General features: G+C 45.0%; 1 protein-coding gene across 8 annotated transcripts in view; it reads left to right on the top strand.

The window, feature by feature from the left end:
- The window catches only part of JADE1 (jade family PHD finger 1), a 67067-nt gene that overhangs the window by 21595 nt on the left and 23175 nt on the right, over positions 1-22297 (top strand). For all 8 annotated transcript variants that reach the window (XM_007999793.3, XM_007999794.3, XM_007999797.3 and 5 more), the window contains exons 2-6: positions 126-203; positions 11411-11496; positions 15151-15308; positions 17654-17841; positions 21724-21935. In XM_007999793.3, the coding sequence (XP_007997984.1) occupies positions 152-203; positions 11411-11496; positions 15151-15308; positions 17654-17841; positions 21724-21935 (696 nt within the window). In that variant the 5' untranslated portion in view covers positions 126-151. The remainder of the gene's footprint in view (positions 1-125; positions 204-11410; positions 11497-15150; positions 15309-17653; positions 17842-21723; positions 21936-22297) is intronic.

A 22297-nucleotide genomic window follows, 5' to 3' on the forward strand; every position in this document is an offset into this window, starting at 1 on the left:
TTCAAATGCTACTTAAAGCCTTTTGTTTGCTTTTGTTTGCTGTGAATCCTGGGCTGCCATCTGAAGCACAACTTGATGATTGTGTATTATCATCTTGGGTTAAGTGCTGTCTCATTGCTTTGCAGGCTGCCTGCTGTTTCCCGGGGAGATCATGAAACGAGGTCGCCTTCCCAGCAGCAGTGAGGATTCTGACGACAATGGCAGTAAGTCCTGCTTTGTTGTTCTTGGAGCCTACCAGGGTTTGGGTCAGGGTAAAAACATGATTTTTTAATGTAATGCTTTAAATAGCCGAGGCCCTTTGCATATCAGGCAGGTCAGAGAAAGCCAAAGCCTGGAGAAACATACCTGAGTGTGTGATACTGCAGGTCTGTAACCAGATCTTGCTGGGTAAGGTTGATTGCAAGCAAGCATTCCTGAGGCTTCCTATTTGTTATCCTGGGAGGAATAATCCAGTTCTAAGGGTCACTGGTGTGTCTGGTTTTCCTAAACATCATTTATGGTACTTCGCAGTTGCGCTTTGTGAAAGGGGAACTTAATCAAAGCCAGGTAATCATTAACTGGTTCAACTCAATACAAGGGGAGGTTGAAGACTGCCTAGTGTGATGTGAAAATTATTAAGTACAGGTTCTTAATAGGTCGAAAGTCCCTGCTCTTCACTTGGTTTTAATGTGACTGTATTTAATACTACTACTGTCTGTATCTCAGCTCTCTGGCAACTTCATATTTTCACAGTGCAGCTGAGAACCAGAAGTTAGTTGGCTTCCAGGCAGTCAAAATAAATATCACACAGTGTCTGTGTATTGAGAAGCTAACAGACTACTCAGAGAAGAGCTCCTCTCAGATAACAGGGAAATTTTGTACCTAGCACAGTGCCTGAGCTCTAGCCTGTTAGCTTCTGTTTTACATTACAGATTAAACCCAGTACGCCTTGAAAGAATGCTTGTGTAATGGGAAAGGAGCTGGGCCTGCTTTCAAGGAACTGTGCTTTAGACATATGTAAGAACAGCTCTGATGGGAAAGTCATCAGGGCAGTAATAGAGATGTCTTTTTGATGCACCGTGGAGACAGATGCTGATACAGATTCAGAGGAGAGGAGGGCAGGGAATCCTGTAGAGGAGATGAAGGTTGTATGGATCCTTAAGGGTGAAATACTTTTTAGGCAAATAGGGTTATTTTCAGTTTTCTGTGCTCCAAGTTTTCAGCAAATTAAAAGCTGCACATTAGAAAGCAAGGCTTTGCTTTCTAGGTGCCACCCTGTTCAGAAGAGGGGACCAGGAACGTGAGAAACAGAACTCAGAGTGGTATTTCAGTTGGTGTGCTTGGCACAGCCATGGGGCTATTGGGGAGGAGAACTGGCCTTATGAAGAGTGTCAGGTGTGAAGGGCTTGCGATGAGGAGCTCTAAGGAATTGAGAGTTTTAGGGCTGACTGCTGATGTTGGCAGCAGGAGAGAAGTGAACTAGTTGAGAGAGGGTGTAGGGGCTCCAGAGGGAAAGACCTTTTCTCTTATTTCAGAGAAAGGTATTGAAGGTCTGTTTCCAAGTGCAGGCAGGTAAAGCCGCCTGTCCAAGCCTTTGGGATTGGGATGCCCCCTTCTGAACTTCTGAGGCGCTTGTCGTTTCATAATCCTCCCTACCTGTTTTCTGATGTTTACAAGTTTTAGGCATTTTACTCCTTGAGGCAAAAACATGCTTTGAAATTTCTTCTCTGCCCCTGTGTGGCGCCTATCAAAGTGTCTTCGTGAGTTATAAGTACTCCATAATTGCTGTTTGCTTGAGTACATAATTTTGTCCTGCATTAATTAAAAAAAAAAAAGTCTTGCCCGGTGGCTCATGCCTGTAATCCCAGCACTTTGGGAGGCTGAGGCGGGTGGATCACAAGGTCAAGAGATCAAGACCATCCTGGCCAACATGGTGAAACCCCATCTCTACTAAAAATTAGCTGCGCGCGATGCTGCACACCTGAAGTCCCAGCTGCTCTGGAGCCTGAGGCAGGAGAATCACTTGAACCCAGGAGGTGGAGGTTGCAGTGAGCCGAGATCACAGCCCCTGTACTCCAGCCTGGCGACAGAGCGAGACTCCGTCTCAAAAAAATCTTGCTTTTAGAGTCAGAATTAGTCAGAAGACTGCTTGATGAATTACCTCCACACAAAGATAATGCCCAATAAAAGCTTAAGAGCCCTATTTAAATATTTTTCTCCGCGTTGAGCATCAGGTGTATGCTCACTCTGTCTGTTCTCGTCACTGCCTCACTTCCTCCCTTGGGAGAGCTGGGTTAGAAAACTTTCTCCTGGATGTTCTCTCAGATTTAGAGCCTTCTCTTTTCTGGACCAGCATTGTCCCATAGGATGAGAATGTCCTAACATAGTGCAACTGAGGAGCTGAATTTTAAACCTTTGCTAATTTTAATGAATTAAAAAATTTGAAGACACATGTGGCTAGTGTCTACTGTATTGGACAGTGTAGTTCTGGACCCTGGCTTAGTTTAGTCCCTCTCAGTTGTCCGGAGGCTCCTAGTAGCCCAGAAGGCCCCATATTAGTCAGCTTAGGATGCTACAGAAAAGTACCACAGCCTGAGTAGTTTAAAGCAACAGAAATTTGTTTTCTTACAGTTCTGGAGACTAGAAGTCCAAGGTGCTGGCAGGTGTGGTCTCTTCTGAGGCCTCTTGTGGTTTGTAGATGGCCTTCTTCTTACTGTGTTCTTACTTGGCCTTTCCTCTGCACAGGCATCCCTGGTGTGCCTCGGTGTGACTAAATTGGATTATGGCCCTCCCTAATAGCCTAGCCTCATTTTAACTCAGTCACCCCTTTCAGGGCCCTGTCTCCAAATTATAGTCATATTCTGAGATTGGAGGTTAGGACTTCAAAGTACACATTTGGGGATGGGGGGTACAATTCAGCCCATAAAAGCCCTAAAAGACCAATTTTTTTTTATTTTTTTTTAATTTATTTATTTTTTAGACGGAGTTTTCGCTCTGTCGCCCAGGATGGAGTGCAGTGGCACGATCTTGGCACACTGCAAGCTCTGCCTCCTGGGTTCATGCCATTCTGCTGCCTCAGCCTCCGAGTGACTGGGACTACAGGCGCCTGCCACCACACATGGCTACTTTTTTGTATTTTTTAGTAGAGACAGGGTTTCACCATCTTAGCCAGGATGGTCTTGATCTCCTGACCTCGAGATCCGCCTGCCTTGGCCTCCCAAAGTGTCGGGATTACAGGTGTGAGCCACCGCGCCCGGCCAAATATTTCATCTAAAATATATATGTTCAGGACAGATACGGTGGCTCATGACGGTAATCCTGACACTTAGGGAGGCTGAGCTGGGAGGATTGCTTGAGCCCAGGAATTGGAGACCAGCCTGGGCAACAAAGCGAGAACGCATCTCTGTTAAAAAAAAAAAAAAAAAAAATTCCACCTAGAATTCTGGTTAGAAATGAAGGAAGAAGAGAGTGTTCACAGTCCCAACCAAAAGTGTGTCTGTCAAGTCACAAGTCTGTACTGGCCTCTGTCAAGAAGCTGGGAGTGGAGCATTAAGGTAAATACAGGTTACCAAAGGGTTAGCCTAGGCTTAAACATGGAAATCTGGTGGTGGAGGAGAGGAATGATAGTTGCTAGTAGAAGGTTGGTCGTCCTTTTGTCATACAGCTGGTTCAATATAAAGTATATGTTGATGCTTTATGGCCATGCTGTCTGTCCACACTCAATGATTTGATAAGGTGGATGATGGTAGTGGTAAACACAGAGTTCTCATTAAGAACTTCTGGAATGCCAGACTTATAAAAAGATGCACATGCTCATTTCCATGGAACACACCCCTTTCCATCCCGTCTGAAGGCAGCCGGTTCACAGTGTAGGCCTTTGCCACCAACCCACTCATTTGCATTGGAGCCTTCCTTTTGTATATAACTGGGTGGCCAGCGTCGGGGGGCATGCCTTCTGTCCCTGCATTCAGGTCCACAAAATGAGCCCTACCTGGGTTGACTACCCATACCCTGCCTGCCTTCAGCCGGGCCTGTGCATTTGGAAAGTTCTGCTTACAAGAAGGACAGGGTCTATGCAGTGGGCACACCTCAGCCTCTCCAGCCTGCAGGCCTGACAGAATTTTGGCAGCACTTCCCAGCCCAGTGCAGACCATGTCCAAGTGAAGGAGAGGCAGCTGCAGACGTCAGCATGGGGCTGCAGCACCAGCCACAGCCATGGCTGGGACTTGCTGGCCTCTGGTCTGGAGCCCTTTGCCTTGTTTTCTGGCCTGCTCCAGAGGAATACCAGTGTGGTATTTACAGTTGGGGATGGACAGGCATTTTCTGTGCCAGGTGCAAGCCCTTATACAACTGCAGTCATAGTTGAAGCCTTTCTCCAGGTGCCCTGGAGGTCCAGCCCTGCAGTTGGATGGAGTAATGTTGGGGTGTTTGCAGGCAGCGTCTGAAGTTGCTGGGCTTCTGGTACTGGGTGGCTCAGCCAGTCTCTGAAGTTACACATTGCGCCAGAGTGTGGCCAAGGTAAACAAGTCCTTAATTTTCTGCTTTCCAGCCCAGGATCCTGTCGTTAGGGATTTGGCAAATGTGGGAATGGGGTCCACTAACTACTTTAAGTACAGTTGACCCTTGAACAGCTCCCCCCACCCTGCAAATCAGAATTCTTTGTATAACATTTGGCTCCCAAAAACTTAACTACTAATAGCCTACTGTTGACCGGAAGCCTTATTAATAACATAAATAAACAAACATATTTTATATGTCATATGTATTATGTACTGTATTTTTACAATAAGGTAAGCTAGAGAGAATATTAAGAACATCATAAAGAAGAGAAAAAATATATATGTGTGTGTATATATATATATATAAAATATACTATTCAGTGAGTAAAAGTAGATCATCATGAAAGTCTTCATCCTCATCTTCATGTTGAGTAGGTAGAAGAGGAGAAGGAGGAAGAGAAGGCATTGGTCTTGCTGTCTTAGGGGTGGCAGAAAGAAAATTCTCACGTAAGTGAACCGGGCAGTTAAAACCCGTGTTGTTCAAGAATCAACTATATTTCTAAAACCTTAAGGACATTTCATTTTATCTTCAGTAAACTTGTGGAGGCTAATTAAGACATCAAGTATCCTTGTTTTTATCAGGAATTATATATTGTTGGTTATCTCAGGCCAATAGTAGCTAGCTCTGATCAACACTGTTTTTTTTTTTTTTTTTTTTGAGATGGAGTCTCGCTCTGTTGCCCAGGCTAGAGTACAGTGGCGTGATCTCAGCTCACTGCAACCTCCACCTCCCAGGTTCAAGTGATTTTCCTGCATCAGCCTCCTGAGTATGATCAGCATCTTTATATATATGTAGCAAATGGTATTTTTGTTGGTTTTGGTTGTTTTTAAATTTGGTGTCTCTCAAAAGTCCAAAGGGAGATTGGTCTCATTCCTTCCTTCACACAGAAAGAGAGCAGTGTGCTGATACTGTTAAGATTTTCCTAACGTTGTAGAGCAGGGCTTCTTGTTCTTGTCTGACTTCCTTTAAGTTTCAGAGATTTGTTGACTTTCTGTGGGAAGAAGGCCTGGAGCCAGGCTCCGTGTGGACCCTCTCTGGTCTCCCTGCTTCTACACCTGGGCTAGGGTGAAGTGCTCTGTCTCCCCACCTATCAGAGCCAGGCTCTGCCCCATCACCTGTGATAAGGAATGGGCAGAAAGGAAGCCAACTGAAATTTAAAATTAGTAATTTTCCCACTGACTTGTACATGGACCTCAGCAGAAATGGTGGGTGAGTGTCAAATGTTTGTGTGTCAGTTGGTTGAAGGCCTAAGTATATTTAAGTATGTTGAAACATTTATGGGCCAGTTCTTTGAATGTATGTATGATGCCTTTGTTTTTTGGAAGTAGAAGTGAGTTGGGCTGTAGAGCTGGGCTATGTTGGGGTAAAAAACTATGGTAGGTATAGGGTCAGCCCCTGATCTAAATGACAGTTATATCAGATGCTTGTCCTCTATCATGCAGCTAAAGCAAATAAACAGTAACTGGATTAAATTTGCCTAATTTGAGATGAGAGTTAACACAGCCTTGCTTTACTCAATACAAGGCTAGCTTGGCTTTTAAGTAACTTGTAGGTGCGTTTGTCAGGTCTGTGTGCCCTTGATGTGACACCAAACTGCTGGACTCGATACTTGCCAGTTTTAAGCATCTGACTTTGTTAAGCTGGTTTACCACCTGTAAAGACAGATACCAGCATATTATTTAGTGTCCAGAGCAGTGACTGAGACAGGAGGACTACTGTTTGATCAGTGGCAAGGTTCTTTCATAGTTTGCATTTTGTAGTGCAGCGAACACGAAGACTGCCATTCATTCTAATTTCTGAACCTTTTGTGCATGGCACAACATGAGAAGCTTACCACACACTAGCTACCAAATGTGGAAGGTGTGTGCAATATGTGTTAGATTTACTCTTGAGGTTTTCCTTATTTTGGATCTAGGGCAAGACAACATGGCTATTTTTAATATTTCAAAGGGAAGTGAGTGTTGGAGATGTCTGTATAATAGGACCGGAAAGAACGTTATGCCCGGGCAGGGTCCATGTTCATGGTGCTATGATCTATGAGCCTTTTATAACTTTATATTAACCCAAAGGATTCTGTTTTAATGGAAGTTGGGGATATTAAAAACCAGACAAAATGTTTTTCCCCGCTCAGTCTTTCCCGTGTTTAACATGAGGTAATGTAACATAGAATTGTTCTTAACAGTGTATGTCAAGAATTTTAAGTCATTTAAATTTGTCAGTAAAGTGAACTTAACTTTAGATAATAATTTTACCTTGTGAATGGCAGTAAAATACTTTTAGACATTATTAGCAGATTTTTAGAGTTCCCAACTCCTTTCCTGAAAGTGAAAAGAAAATAAAACAAAATTTTACTCGTCATATGCTTACATTAGTTTGTCATTAAATATCAGCACTCTGGAAACAAACAAAATGCAAACCAACCCAGCATAATCTTACGCAGTTTTTAACAATAGCAAGCACACTGTTTTTAATGTTTTGCTGTAGCATAAATCACTGACTCCTGGTCTTTTCAGTATTTAAAATACTCTAATTTCTGGTTTAACCCCACTGTCCTATCCCTAGTATTTTCCAGAAGGTATTTATAAATTTTGTTTTAATTAAAAGGGAGTGTTAATTATTTTGGTTTTAATAATATTCTGGTAGGTTCCTGACTGCCTGGGAGTGTCTGAGGCGAGCCTGGCTGTAGAGCGGTGTTGGTGTAGCAATGTCAAGACTCCCTTTGAGTCTCTAGCCTGTGGCCTTCCATGAATATTTCTGTAGATGTAGGTGCATTCCAAGCAGGAAACAGTGGCTCCACAAATCTATCTTTAAATGTGTTATTGCTTTATTTTCCTTGAGCTCAAAAGCGTATCTTCTGTTAGGTGAAACAGGAGTAAATTCTTAGTGCCTGCCACCTTAAGTTCATGGGTTACAGTGATGGTTAGAGAATGATTGATTGTCCTCAACAATGACTCTTAAAAAAATTATCTACTTTTCAGAGAAATATTGAGAATCTGCTGTGTGGACAGCACTGACTGACTTAGCTATGCTCTATGTTGTAAATTCTGTTGTCTTATACCAGTGGCTCTTGATAGATTAACTTTTTGATACAATAAGAAAATGAGAAGGAATAGATCACAAGTGCTCCTGGACATGGAAGGCAGAGCAGTTCCCTTGGGTTCACAACCCCCTCTTTGGTTCATCAGCAAAGTCTAGGTTTTATACAGACCACTTGTGTGAAGTAAAATAGAATTTTTTTCTCCTTACTGTTAATGGATGGTATCTCAGTGATAAATGTTTAATAGCTTTATTGAGAAATAATTGACATACAGTGAGCCTCTGAGCCTCATATATTTAAATTGTGTACTTTGATACGTTTTGACGTGTTTACACCCATGAAATCATTGAAATCAAGATAATCCTTCCCTCCCACTTTTCTCTAGTCTTCCACTGATCTACTTTCTGTCACTATAGATTAGTTTGCATTTCTAGAGTTGTATGTAAATGGAATAATATAGTATGGACTCTTGTTTTTGGTCTGGCTTCTTTCAGGAGAATTACTCATGAAATCATTGAAATCAAGATAATCCTTCCCTCCCACTTTTCTCTAGCCTTCCATTGATCTACTTTCTGTCACTGTAGGTTAGTTTGCATTTCTAGAGTTGTATGTAAATGGAATAATACAGTATGGACTCGTTTTTCATCTGACTTCTTTCACTCAGGAGAATTACTTCAGCATTCATTCATGTTTGCACGGATCAGTAGCTCATTCCTTTTTATTACTGCTGGGTGGTATTCCACTGTATGGATATATACATACACATATACCAGAGTTTTTTCATTCACAGTCTGTTGGTGGATGTTTAGGTTGTTTCTGATTTTTGGCTTTTCTAAATAAGCTGCTAAGATCCTTCCTTATGCCAGTGATAATTTAAATTTAGTTTCTTTATCAGTTTTTCCCTATCTGCAAAGTGCGTTTAATAGGATTAATTTCGCTTTTCCTCCTGTATTTGTGTCAACACTAGGTAAATTAAGAGGAAAAGGAACAGACTATTTTTGGGTGGACTAGAGCTTCTCTTGGTTATTACTATTGGATACCAAGTATGTAGCATCTTTGTATCTCTGTTTTTAAAAGCAAATGTGGCGTAGACAGCAGTTTTCAGGATTTATAAAAGCAGTCCTAGGAAAAGCTTTCAAATGAGTGTCATTATTTGTGTTGTGTTCTATACTAGCAAAGCTGCAAGCTTCCTGGGAACCTTGGAAACTACTTGGGAGGGATCCTGACAGATCCTCAAGAAGAGACAAGAGGGTCAGAAAACCTAAGAGTGAACAAATTTGTTGTTTCTGATCATTTATAACCTTTTCCATAGTAATTCAAAGCAGAGGAGGATCATCCCTTTTTGTTCTGCTTTTCTTTCCTTCACCAAACCTTCTGGGAATTCCATCCAGACACTGCGTGTGCTTTTCCTCCTCTCTTCTTTCAGGCTGTGGACCAGCTGGAGGATTGCCTCCAGGACAAGAGGGAGAAAGAGAGGCCTCTTTATAGACCCTAGGAGCCACCCAGCCACCTTCATCTCCAGGTTCCTAACTTGGCATCTGTCTTCCTTCTTTCCAGTAATGACCAGATTTAGAACTTCTGCAGGTTGGGCTCACCCCAGTGTGCCCAGAATATTTCTTTCGGTGTGGGAGTGAAATATTCTTGTTCATTTAGAGTCTAAAGAGGCACACTTAGTATTTATTTAAAGAATAATTTTCTAAAACATTTACTGAAATGCCATAGGGCCACCAGCGGGAGGTCCAGTTCTGCTGATTCTGCTGGCGGAACAGCAGTCAGTCAGTTGACCTAGTAATGAGCCTCAGAACTGGTGCTCAAGGGTAGTGCCGACGTTGTCCCTGTCAGGGAAGCGTGGCAATCCCATTTGGTCTTGGTCATTGCAAATCTGATGATAGGCTTATGTGCAGAATCTATTTCTTAAGGTCCCCAAGGTTTTAAGGGTGCTTTGATTCTCTGTTCCTGTCTCTGGAATCTGTAGAAATAAGAGCTTCCTGTCTGAGTGACAAATGATTTCACCGGAAGAATGGCAGCTAACCTTAACCTTTGGCTTTTATTTTTCTGGATTTTGTTAATTTTTGGAAAATGGTACAGTACGTATTGAGAATTGGGGGGGTGATTATAAAAAATAGGAGGTGGAGGTGAATTATCAGAAAGTTGGACAAATACTACATGTGGGTGTTAGGGCTGTTTCAAATCTCTGGCAGCAGTACGGCACCCACAAGTGGAAGGTTTTGCACTTAAGTTGTCTTTGTAACAAATTAACAGGAGGCAGAGGCAGAGATGGAGAAGAGGGACTGGAATTATTGGGAAGTTGAATTGACCCAGCCATTGATTGTGTCCTGAGTGAGAGGAGTCTAGGATGACTGTTAGATTTCTGATGTCAAGTAGAAATGGTGGTAATAGACATCAAAGTAGGAATGTAAGAGGTAGAACAGGTTTGGGTAAAATGTTGAGCCCAGTTTTTATAATGCTGAGTTGACAGATAGATAGAAGGAATACCTTAGGGTTGATGTCTTATGTGAAGGTGAAAATGGATCTGGAGCTTGGAAGGGAGGTTAGTCTGGGAATGTAGGTCTGGCAGGTTCCTCTGGGTGTGCTGGGTAAGACTGTGGACATGGGTGAGCGCCCCCTGGGGAGAACATTTGGAGCAAGAAAAGAACAAAGAGTTCAGGAGAAACCCATGTTGATGGGATGCATGGAGAGGAGGAGCCCACAGAGTGGAAAGAGAATTGCCACTGAGGCTGAGGGAGTATTTCAGACAGGATGGAGTTGCTGGTGCTGAGAAGTGTCAGGGCAGACGCGAGCTCAGACTTGGCAGCAGCTGGGAGATCCTGTCAGGCAGCAGTTAGGCACCGCGTTATGGAGGAGGCCAGATGATAGGTGTAGACCCCCTTTGTAAGAAAGGCAGAGAACAGAGCCAACTGGCATTTTTTGGGAAAGTGGAGCCAATTTTAGGGGTTATTTGGCAGTTGGCCCCTTAGTCTTCACTAAGTTTGTTTACCTACCATCCTCCCTGCTTACGGCACTATACTACCTACTTCGTCTACCCCATAGGCCTGAGGTTCCCTGTCTAGGGATTGCTAAGTTTTATGCCTTGTCGAGTCAAACCTTTTTTTAAAAAAGTGTTTTAGAAAGCTTCCTGAAAACTCAGTAAGATGTTTTTCTTTTCTTTTGTTTTCTTTTTTCTTTTCTTTTTTTTTTTTGACGGAGTCTTGCTCTGTCTCCCAGGCTGGAGTGCGGTTATGCAATCTTGGCTCGCTGCAGCCTCTGCCTCCTAGGTTCAAGCAATTCTCCTGCCTCGGCTTGCCGAGAAGGTGGGATTACAGGTGCCTGCCACCATACGAAGATAATTTTTGTATTTTTAGTAGAGGTGGGGTTTCTCTAAGTTGGCCAGGCTGGTCTTGAACTCCTGACCTCAGGTGGTCCACCTACCTTGGCCTCCCATAGTATTGAGATTACAGGCGTGAGCCACCACCCCTGGCCTGTTATTTTTTCAATTTGTATTTAGCAGCATGAGACTTTGAACCTCTTCAGTGCAGGCTTATGGGTGAAGACTACACCTGCATGGTATTCTTAAAAGTCCTTTCTCCTTTTGGGTGCGGTCCTTGATATAGCATCCCTGCACAGAATGAGCAAATTAGGCCTGCTTATGAGAAATGAGAGTTAAATAACTGATGGAAGTGGAAGAGCTCTGTGAGAGCCAAGAGGGCATCACAGGTGGTCTCATGGTGCAGTGCTGAGGTGAGCCTGGGATGAGTTTGGGTAAGAAAACCCCTAAGAACACTCAGTAACTCCTGCAGTTTCTAATGGTTCTTATTTGGATGTTTGTTTCTTTAGGCCTGTCAACTACTTGGTCCCAGAATTCCCGATCCCAGCATAGGAGAAGTTCCTGCTCCAGACATGAAGATCGCAAGCCTTCGGAGGTACTTCTTGACTGCTTGCCTGACCGTGCATGAATATATGTTGCCCCATATACCTAGTTGAGTGGTGTCTATTTGTGCAGTCCTGGGCAAAGTATTCAAATCCTTGTGCCTCAGTTTCCAAATCTGTAAGATGGGGAGAACACAAGTGTCTATCTCATAGGATTGTTGTGAGGATGAAGTGGGTTAATACACATAGGCTAATACATGCAAAGCGTGTGAATAGTTGCTGACACATAAAAAGTGCTCAGTAAGTGTTATTATTATCCATTACATTTTTTTTTTTTCCTTTCCTGTTGTATCATCTCTGGCTCCCAATAACTTTTCCTCTGGCCAGGAGATCAGCGGGTTCAGCTGCTGCTAAGTCACTGCCAGCCTCAAGTTAGTTTTAGCCATGAATTTGTGGCTTATTTGGCAACAACCCAATGTAACTGTGGGAGTTTTGTTTTAGGGATTGTGCTGAAGGTTTTCCCCCCTTTCTCAATTTCTTTCTCATCTTATGTTTCCTCTGCTCCCAAACTTTTGTTATCTGTGTATCTAAAGTTGCTTTTAGGTGCATTTCTTTCTGCTGGTATTTGTTTAGGGGCCCTTATAAGGCCTGAGGTCTGTTTATTCTAAAGACCTTTGACAGGCTTTAAATCATTGAAGAAAAAGCATTTTATTTTATCACAGTTTTCAAGTGAGAAGATTATAGGAAGAGTTTCTTTGGTTGAATGCTTTGCTTTGTGCTGCTTCTCATGGGATGAGTTCACAGACAGCCTTATCCTGTAATGGCAGTGCAGAGGCAGTTATTCCACAGAGGCAGATATTCCTCAGAGGAACTTTCCAGGCTCTAATAGGGAACGTCAGAAGGCTGCCCTGTTGCGGAGTGGAGAAGTTATTTGGTTGTGGAACAGCTTCCTCCATGAGGAAGTAGTTTACATCCTTTAGAATTGTGGAAAACCATCCCAGGAGGCACTTTAGCATGAGATCAGATGTGCTTGGGAAGGTAGCTACTTCCTCCCCTTACTTTATTTCAGGCCTTTTTTCCTTTGAACCTTTAATGCTCTCTTCCTTTTCTTTGCCCAGGAGCGTCTCTGCTGCTCTTTATTTCTTAATTCCTTGTGCTGTGTCCATAACCCCCAAAATACCTTTCTGATGTTCACACTAAACTCCTGTTACTTCAGCACAGGAATACAAGGGGGACTGAGGAGCTGTGACCTGGTGTGACAGAGGCTGGTGCCCAGTGGTGGAGTTCGAAACCTGCTTCTGGCACTGACACCAAGCATTGAGGAGGGGGCCCAGCAGCACAGGTCACTGTGCTGGCTTTGTCCCAGCCCCACATTTTGGTCCAGATGTTTTTCTCAACCCTGAGTCCAAACTATATGTAAGCCACTAACATACTCTACTAGAGACTCCAGAGTTGACATCCATTTGAGGGTGTTTGTTTCAGTTCTTGACTGAGTCTTTGAGCAAAGGAATAGCAGGCTGCCTTTTTTCATTTCACTGCTTCAGTTTGATTTTTCTTTCTTTTTTGGCAGACTCCTTTGTTTTCCATTTATACCACTTAGTTGGAATATGTTTTTACCTGATCGGCTTCTTGAAGATATAGGCCCATCTCTTAGGTTTTAAAGTACTTTTCTCTTGGGGTCCAGGGAGTTGGTGTCCACTGGGCTGGGCACCTGCTTCAGCGGCTCTGTGCTTGAAGGGAAGGATCCTGGTATTACATGTGATTTTTGTGGGAGGTGCATGGCCTAGTTCTTGCTTGTTAATAGGTCTTTAGAAATGAGGAGTGGCATACTGGGGAATAGTCCGTATTGAAAATGGCAGGCAGGAGAAATGGCCTCTTTATTCAGACACTGTCTCAGAGTTTATTATGGTGAAGTTTATTAAAGTGATCACCAGCCTGAAAAGCCACCAGAAAAAATAAATATGGACCTATTAGCAGGCGTATGTGTGAACTGTGTTTAGTAGCACAAGAAAGAACTCCCTGTCCTGAGAAAAGAGAGTTCAGCATTGTGACTTGTGTAAATAGACAGGACAGCTTACAGATGCAAGCTTGCTCGATGCCAAACACAACTTTGGGCTGGTCCTGATGCCAAGGTCAGAACTTTCTTATGCAGCCTTAGATTAACACCAGTGGGCCAAGGACGAGGCCTGAGAGGGAGCCAGCTGTGCAGCCCTGGCTGGGAGGCAGTGTTGCGCTCCACCCCAGGGGCAGGCCTCATTGACCAGGGATGAATGCCAGGGGTCCAGGAGTCTGCAGTGGCATAGCACTGGGAGGGCTGCCTTTCCTGTGGTTTCCTTCATTTGGCCTGTGGTAAGAAATTGGGGAGCTCTCTTTCTAGAGGGGCACTGTTGAGTCTGCCTGTTTTTGGCAGAGTGGGAAGAGGGTAGTGACTTTCTCTATTTCCTTTCCCCACAAATAACTCTTCCCAGGTAGATGTGCAAACATGTTCTTTGCAGGCCCATCAACCAAGTGGCCTGTGGTTGCTTCTCTTCCAGATTTTTCTAGGCCAGCCCAGACCTTGACCTCACCAGCTGCCATACCATAAACCCTGGTGCCCTGGGAGGCAGGGCCTGGGTGGGGGCAGTCTTATTATAGAAGATGAGTCCCTGGCCAGGAGCATGGCTCATGCTCGTAATCCCAGCACACTGGGAGGCCGAGGCAGGTGGATCACTTGAGGTCAGGAGTTTGAGACCAGCCTGGCCAACATGATGAAACCCTGTTTCTACTAAAAACACAAAAATTAGCTAGGCATGGTGGCACGCACTTGTAATCTCAGCTACTCAGGGGTGCTGAGGCAGGAGGATAGCTTGAACCCGGGAGGCAGAGGTTGCAGTGAGCCAAGATTGTGTCACTGAACTCCAGCCTGGGGGACAGACAAGAATCCATCTCAAAAAAAAAAAAAAAAAAAAAAAAAGCACAGGAGATGAGTCCCTGGCGGTTCTGGGTTTTGGCTTGAAGAAGTTGTTACATGGTTAGTGGAGTTATATTTCTTTTCTTTTCTTTTCTTTTCTTTTTTTTTTTGAGACGAGTCTCGCTCTGTCGCCCAGGCTGGAGTGCAGTGGCCGGATCTCAGCTCACTGCAAGCTCTGCCTCCCGGGTTTACGCCATTCTCCTGCCTCAGCCTCTTGAGTAGCTGGGACTACAGGCGCCCGCCACCTCGCCCGGCTAGTTTTTTTGTATTTTTAGTAGAGACGGGGTTTCACTGTGTTAGCCAGGATGGTCTCGATCTCCTGACTTCGTGATCTGCCTGTCTCGGCCTCCCAAAGTGCTGGGATTACAGGCTTGAGCCACCGCGCCCGGCCTAGTGCAGTTGTATTTCTAGAGCACCCTTGAGTGCAGTATCTCCCTTCAGAGATTTCCAGGTACATGTTTTCAGCACCCCTTTTGGCGAACTGAGAGACATTTTTCAGAGATTTTTTTGTTGAAGTTGTTGTGGACACTATGGACTGAGGCAGTAAGAGGACAGGGTTCCCTCAGCACTGCCACCCCCCATGCCTGAGTGAGGTAAAAGGCGTGTCAGGCAAAGGTTTTCTGTAATAGGTCAGGCTTGTTCTATGTTGATACAGTGACCTTGTTACATGGCAGCTCCATGGTTACATTGCAGCTGCCAGCACTCTGAATAAGAATGCAAATATCAAATGTCAGTGCCCCTTTCTCTTCCTTTCCAGGTGTTTAGGACAGACCTGATCACTGCCATGAAGTTGCATGACTCCTACCAGCTGAATCCGGATGAGTACTATGTGTTGGCAGATCCCTGGAGACAGGAATGGGAAAAAGGGGTCCAGGTGCCCGTGAGCCCGGGGACCATCCCTCAGCCTGTGGCCAGGTAGAGATGCCCTGAGGGCAGAAGCCTCTCCACCCACCCTCGCTCTTCTTCCCTGACAGCAGGGATCTGAGAAGAGACAATTTCTGAGTTAGCAATAAAATATCATGAGGCCTCAAGTGGAAATAGAAATGTAGGAGCAGCACACTTCAGGCATACAGAGTAGTGGTTTTGAGGGCCATGAGCCTCCATACTTAACATTACAGCCACCACTGTGGGGAGGTGCTGCTGTCTTATGAGAGGAAGGCAAATTCCAAGACATCCTGGGAAGTGATGGGCTGGGGGAGGAAAATTTGGGTGTTCACACGTTTTCATCCTCTTTTCCTGCCCTCCATGTTCACTCTGGAGAGTGACTCTCCTGGAGAGAAGTGTGTAGTTGCCTCCGCCTTTGGAGGAGGACAGGTGTGAGGAGACCTGCCAGTTAGTGTTTGTGGAGAGGAGTTTTGGAGGGATTTATTTTGACTGGTCACATTGTTCTCAGGGTGCGTTCTCTGAATTTACTGACTTTAAAGATCCCTCAGGGCTGAGTCCCTACTGACTCTCCTCACAATCAGGTTGCAGCTGTTTACTCATTTCCTCACTGCCCTGCTTCATGCCACCTGGAGAGTCCTCTTAGGAGGGAGGATTGAGTGCCCTCTGTGCTCAGCTGGCACCTGGCTTCTCGGCCATCATGAGTTGGCTGCTGCTTTGCGAAACAGTGTCTTTCTCCACGCTGAGTCATGACTGAACTTGCTTCCTGGCCGTCACCCACTTTGTGTCTCTTGTTTTGGGCACTTAAGATGATCAAATTTGAGTTGTCATTTTGGGATCTCTGGGGTGTCTATCCAGTGGTGACATATGCCCCTGTCTTACTCAGGCTTAGGTGATGAATCAGAAGTGCCAGGATGGCCCCCACAGGCTAGAATCGGGACCTGTGGAATGGAGCGGTCACGGTGCTCTGCGGGGCAGACCAGGTATCTGCTGCCTCAGAGCCTGTGTCTGAGATGTAGCACCACCTGATTCAGCACTGGCAGCCCCAGCCTAGGAGTCACTTGCTGAATGCTTCACTTTCAGTGGGGAGCCAGGACAGAAGTGAGCATTAATAGAGCTTGTGGAATTTTTCAGTTGGATCCCTGCTCTTGGTTGAGTAGGAGAAATAAATCGCTTCAGTTTGTCCATCTCAGCGTCATGTAGATAAAATCACTCCCATAATAGAAGGGTGATGAAGGTACTCTGACAGACTCTGAGCAGCCTGTTGACAGTAATTTAAACTGCAGAAATGCAGATGGGGAAGGACTTTGTTGAGGCCTGGGGCCTGTGATTAGGAAGATGGCCTTTTCTGGTCCAAGTCGGGAGTGATTTGCTCTTCTTGCGCATGCTGTCTTATTTTGAGTGGGGTGGGTTGGAAAGCACCACTCCAGGTGTTAAAGGTCAGGAGAGAGTGTGTGGCAGTATCAGGAGGAGAAGAAACTTGTGCTTCTGTTTCTGGGATCATAGGTATATGTTGGGAGAGTCAGTCTGCCTCTTGGCTGGGACTCTTGATTCTTAGATTTGTTGATAATGGCCGAGGTCTAATTCCTTTTTTTTTGTTTGTTTTTGAGACAGTCTCACTCTGTTGCCCAGGCTGGAGTGCAATGTTGCAATCTTGGCTCACTGCAACCTCTGCCTCCTGGGTTCGAGCGATTCTCCTGCCCCAGCCTCCCAAGTAGCTGGGATTACAGGCGTGCGCTACCATACCAGGCTAATTTCTGTATTTTTAGTAGAGATGGGGTTTCACTGTGTTGGCCAGGCTGGTCTGAAACTCCTGACCTCAAATGATCCACCTGCCTCAGCCTCCCGAAGTGCTGAGATTACAGACTTGGGCCACCGTGCCCAGCCCAAGGCCTCATTTTCTTTTCCCTCTCTCCAGGTTTTTTTTGTGAGGTGTCAGTGTTGGCGGGTATTTCCCTCTGGTTCTCAGAGTCTGCTGTGCCTGCCCTGCCTGTGTGGTGCCCTGGTTCTAATGGCCTCCAGCAGGGATGGGCAGATCTGGTTAAGGGAAAGTGATTAACTCTTGAAATGTAAGGGTCAGTGTGTTTTGGTGTTGGCTGCAGGCCAGAGTGGTCAGAGGTGGTGGGCAGGGCACAGCAGTGTCCTGGGAAGCAGATTTGAAGGCTTCTACAGTGTTTTCATTCATATCTATTTCCTGTTCACAGGCTTTAACAACTTCTAGTTAAGGTTTTATTAGCAGTGACATTCAGGTTTTCAGCCTCTAGTGATGACCTGTGGCTCTGAGGGTTGGAAGAGGAAGCGACACCTGGGGCCTTGTGGCACACTTCATTGTCTGTGACTGAAAGGGTAACCTAGCTGCCTTGTTTTTTGTTATGCAGGGTTGTGTCTGAAGAGAAATCCCTCATGTTCATCAGGCCCAAGAAGTACATCGTGTCATCAGGCTCAGAGCCTCCCGAGTTGGGCTATGTGGACATCCGGACGCTGGCTGACAGTGTGTGTCGCTATGACCTCAATGACATGGATGCTGCATGGCTGGAACTGACCAACGAAGAATTTAAGGAGATGGGTGAGAGACCATGTATTATATTATTTTATTAACCGATGATGAATAGAAACGTATTTCAGGCAGGTAGGTGAGTAGCAAAAAGCTCCTCATTGCCAGTTGAAGGCAGCTCCATCATAGCTTCAGTTAGTCAGAATCACAGCCCTGCCTTAGAGCTCAGCCTGTTTGGCTGTGTCAGATGTGCTGAGATGGATTCAGAGTGGAAGCAGGGCTCCTCGGCTTAGGCACCAGGGATTCCCATGTCCGCTCTGATCTAACTCCCTCATTCACTTACCTTAAGGAAGCTGAAGTCCAGGACTAAGTGACAAAAGGGCATGCTCCAGTGACTTGCTCTAGTGTTTTTTTTTCTGCGACACCATTCAGATTCCTTCTTCAGCCGTGGATTGCTGCTTCTCTAAATGAACACTTTTCCAGGCATGCTCCCCATTTCCAAGCACATCACATGTGTTTTAACTTGAGCGATTTTCCTTATGTCATGCTGCAAACCTGGAGTTCTTTTTCCCTCCTGTTTGTCTCTGTCCTGGCTTTCCTTCAGTGAAGCCTCACATTAGCTGAGTGCCCAACCCTTCTCAGCTTCTTTTCTGCAAGCTCATTTTAGTGTATGTAGAGGTTGGAGCTTCTGCATGTCATGTGCTTGCATCTCACGGTGTTGAGACTGGGATGGTGCGTAGGTCTCATTTCACATGCCAGTTCTGATTGCTAAGGGTTGCCTTGAGCGTCTTGATGAACAAGACAATGGAGTCAAGTCTGGGCTCAGTGTGAAAAACTGTGAGGATTAATTAGCTTTTGTACTGTAGGTACACAGTGGGGAAGTGGTGGCAAGGGCTGTGTATTGTAATCTAGGACATAGTAAATAATCACAAGATCAGCTGGGCGCATTGGCTCATGCCTGTAATCCCAGCACTTTGGGAGGCCGAGGTGGGCAGATCACCTGAGGTCAGAAGTTCAAGACCAGCCTGGCAAACATGGTGAAACCCCGTCTCTACTAAAAATACAAGAATTAGCTGGGTGTGGTGGTCCCAGCCATTCAGGAGGCTGAGGCAGCAGAATCACTTGAGGCAGCAGAATCACATTCAGGAGGCACAGGCAGCAGAGCCTGGGGAGGCGGAGCTTGCATTGAGCTGAGATCGTGCCACTGCACTCCAGCCTGGGCAACAGAGCCAGACTCCCTCTCCAAAAAAAAAAAAAAATTCACAACATCTTTGGTTGTGGTGAATTTCACAGCCTTGAAAGGGCCAAGATCTTTTCTTTTGTGTCTTTCCAGGGAACCTAGCATAGAGTGTGGCTTACAGTAGATGCTTGTCCTGCCATTAGGCTCACCATCCTGTTGAATGGGAATGACAGTGTAGACTGAGCTGAGCATCGTGTTATTTTCTACTTACTCGGTTACTCAAGTGTTTTTTTTTTTTTTTTTTTTTTTTTTTGAGACGGAGTCTCTGCTCTGTCGCCCAGGCTGGAGTGCAGTGGCCGGATCTCAGCTCACTGCAAGCTCCGCCTCCCGGGTTTATGCCATTCTCCTGCCTCAGCCTCCCGAGTAGCTGGGACTACAGGTGCCCGCCACCTATCCTGGCTAGTTTTTTGTATTTTTTAGTAGAGACGGGGTTTCACCGTGTTAGCCAGGATGGTCTCGATCTCCTGACCCTCGTGATCCACCCGTCTCAGCCTCCCAAAGTGCTGGGATTACAGGCTTGAGCCACCGCGCCCAGCCTACTCAGGTGTTTTTATAGACAAAATAGATTTCCTTCTTCTTGGTCCTGCTTTAGGTATTAATGGCCAAAACATTAGCAGGCCACAAGGTGGTTTTATGGCATGTATTGAGGAGTTCTCAGAGATCTTTTGGAACTGGATACTAAATTTTAGCTTCAAAGATACACAGTTTCTGCTTTGTTGTAAGCACATTATAAAGACCAGTGTAATGCGCTTGACTGGAATCTAGGTGTCCTGTGTGAAGTCAGAGGACTCAGCCCAAAGACTCTTGGCATTTATGAATGGTTTAAATAATAAGAACTGGGCTAATCCATATTTGAAGATACTGTTGAATACATTGGCAGGATTAATTTTGTAATTTTTTTTTTTTTTTTTTTGAGACGGAGTCTTACTCTGTCGCCCAGGCTGGAGTGCAGTGGCGTGATCTCAGCTCACTGGAAGCTCCGTCTCCCAGGTTCACGACATTCTCCTGCCTCAGCCTCCCGAGTAGCTGGGACTACAGGTGCCCGCCATCACTCCTGGCTAATTTATTTTTGTATTTTTAGTAGAGAAGGGGTTTCACCGTGTTAGCCAGGATGGTCTCGAACTCCTGACTTTGTGATCTGCCTGCCTCAGCCTCCCAAAGTGCTGGGATTACAGGGGTGACCCACCGCGCCTGGCCTAATTTTGTAATTTTATAACATAAATGGAACACATGCTTAAATATGTTTGTCTTAGCTGTTACTGATCTTTTTTTTTCTTTGTTTTTTTGAGACGAAATCTCACTCTGTGGCCCAGGCTGGAGTGCAGGGGTGCAATCTTGGCTCACTGCAACCTCCACCTCCTGAGTTCAAGTGATTCTCCTGCCCCGGCCTCCCAAGTAGCTGGGATTATTGGCACCTACCACCATGCCTGGCTAATTTTTGTATTTTTAGTAGAGAGGATTTCACCCTATTGGCCAGGCTGGTCTTGAACTCCTGACCTCAAATGATCTACCTGCCTCGGCCTCCCAAAGTACTGGGATTATAGATGTGAGCCACTGTACCTGGTGTTTCAGTCTTTTTTTGCATTTGGTTAACTATGTTTTTCAACTTTGTAGAAGTCAGAGTATGAGGAGGGATAAATCATTTAAAAATATTAGAGTATCCAAAGTGTAATCTGTTTTGAGAGAACTGTTTTACCTACCAAGAAAGGCAAATGTTAAAAAACATCCAAACCATATCTGAGGTCATGGTTTTGAAGTCCCTTACGTGTTAGTTGTTATGTGTAATGAGTATAATGAAATGTCGTATTCAACAATGTATGTATTTAATATCCTTGAATCCTTTTAAAATTTACCTTTTGCTTTCCCATTTACTACACTGCATCTTTGCTACCTGACCACAAGAACATAACAGTTTCCTGGAAGACTCTCCCCTTTGAAGATTGTTTCTTAGAAGGATCTGATAAGGATTTAATAAAAAATTTTGGGGCCCTCAGGGATGGATGCATCAATGGGTTGATTGATTGATTGAGACAGGGTCTTGTGTCACTCAGGCCGGATCACAGTAGCACAGTCATGGCTCACTATAGCCCCAACCTCCTGGGCTCAAGCAGTTCTTCCACCGCAGGCTCTTGAGTAGTTGGGACTACAGATGTGTGCCACCACACTTGGCTAATTTTCATATTTTTTGTAGAGATGGGGTTCCACTATGTTGCCCAGGCTGACCTTGAGCTCCTGGGCTCAGGTGTGAGCCACCGCGCCTGGCCAGTGATGGATTTATTTATCAGACTATTGTTTATTCGTTGTACATTATTTTTTTTTTATTTTTTTTTTTTTGAGACGAAGTCTTACTCTGTCGCCCAGGCTGGAGTGCAGTGGCGCGATCTCAGCTCGCTGCAAACTCCGCCTCCCGGGTTTACGCCATTCTCCTGCCTCAGCCTCCCGAGTAGCTGGGACTACAGGCGCCACCACCATGCCCAGCTAATTTTTTGTATTTTTAGTAGAGACAGGGTTTCACTGGGTTAGCCAGGATGGTCTCGATCTCCTGACCTCGTGATCCACCCGCCTTAGCCTCCCAAAGTGCTGGGATTACAGGCGTGAGCCACCGCGCCTGGCCTCATTGTACATTATTTTTAAGTACAAATAAACCAGAACTATTTTGTAATATTTATTAATACGGATTTATTAAAATGGGTTTGTGGCATTTTTAACTTCAGGAATGCCTGAACTAGATGAATACACCATGGAGAGGGTCCTAGAGGAATTTGAGCAGCGATGCTACGACAATATGAATCATGCCATAGAGACTGAGGAAGGCCTGGGGATCGAATATGATGAAGATGTTGTCTGTGATGTCTGCCAGTCTCCTGATGGTGAGGACGGCAATGAGATGGTGTTCTGTGATAAATGCAACATCTGTGTGCACCAGGTATGTGGGGCAGGGAGGCCAGAACGAAGAAACCTGGGACATGAGCCTGTCTGCTGTGGGAGTGTATGCCTGGAGTCCAGGATTCTTCCTCTGAATGGGGTCTGTTTTTCTACAATTTAAAGAAATGTGCCCTATAGACTTTCTTTTTCCCTGGTAGGTTCTTACAGTGATTGAAATATATCCTCTGCTTTTGCAGCCAGAAGGATAGCACCCTCTGTGGAAATCGTCTTTCTTCACATAGTGTTTTATTCTTATCCGTAGAAGTCAAGTTTATTTAAAAAGAATGTATGAGCCCCCTCTGTCCTACTGTAACACCTAAGTTTAGGTATTAAGAACACTGAGAAAACAAACCTTTGAAAAGG

This window comes from Chlorocebus sabaeus, chromosome 7, assembly GCF_047675955.1.
Source record: "Chlorocebus sabaeus isolate Y175 chromosome 7, mChlSab1.0.hap1, whole genome shotgun sequence".
Taxonomy (NCBI): Eukaryota; Metazoa; Chordata; class Mammalia; order Primates; family Cercopithecidae; genus Chlorocebus; species Chlorocebus sabaeus.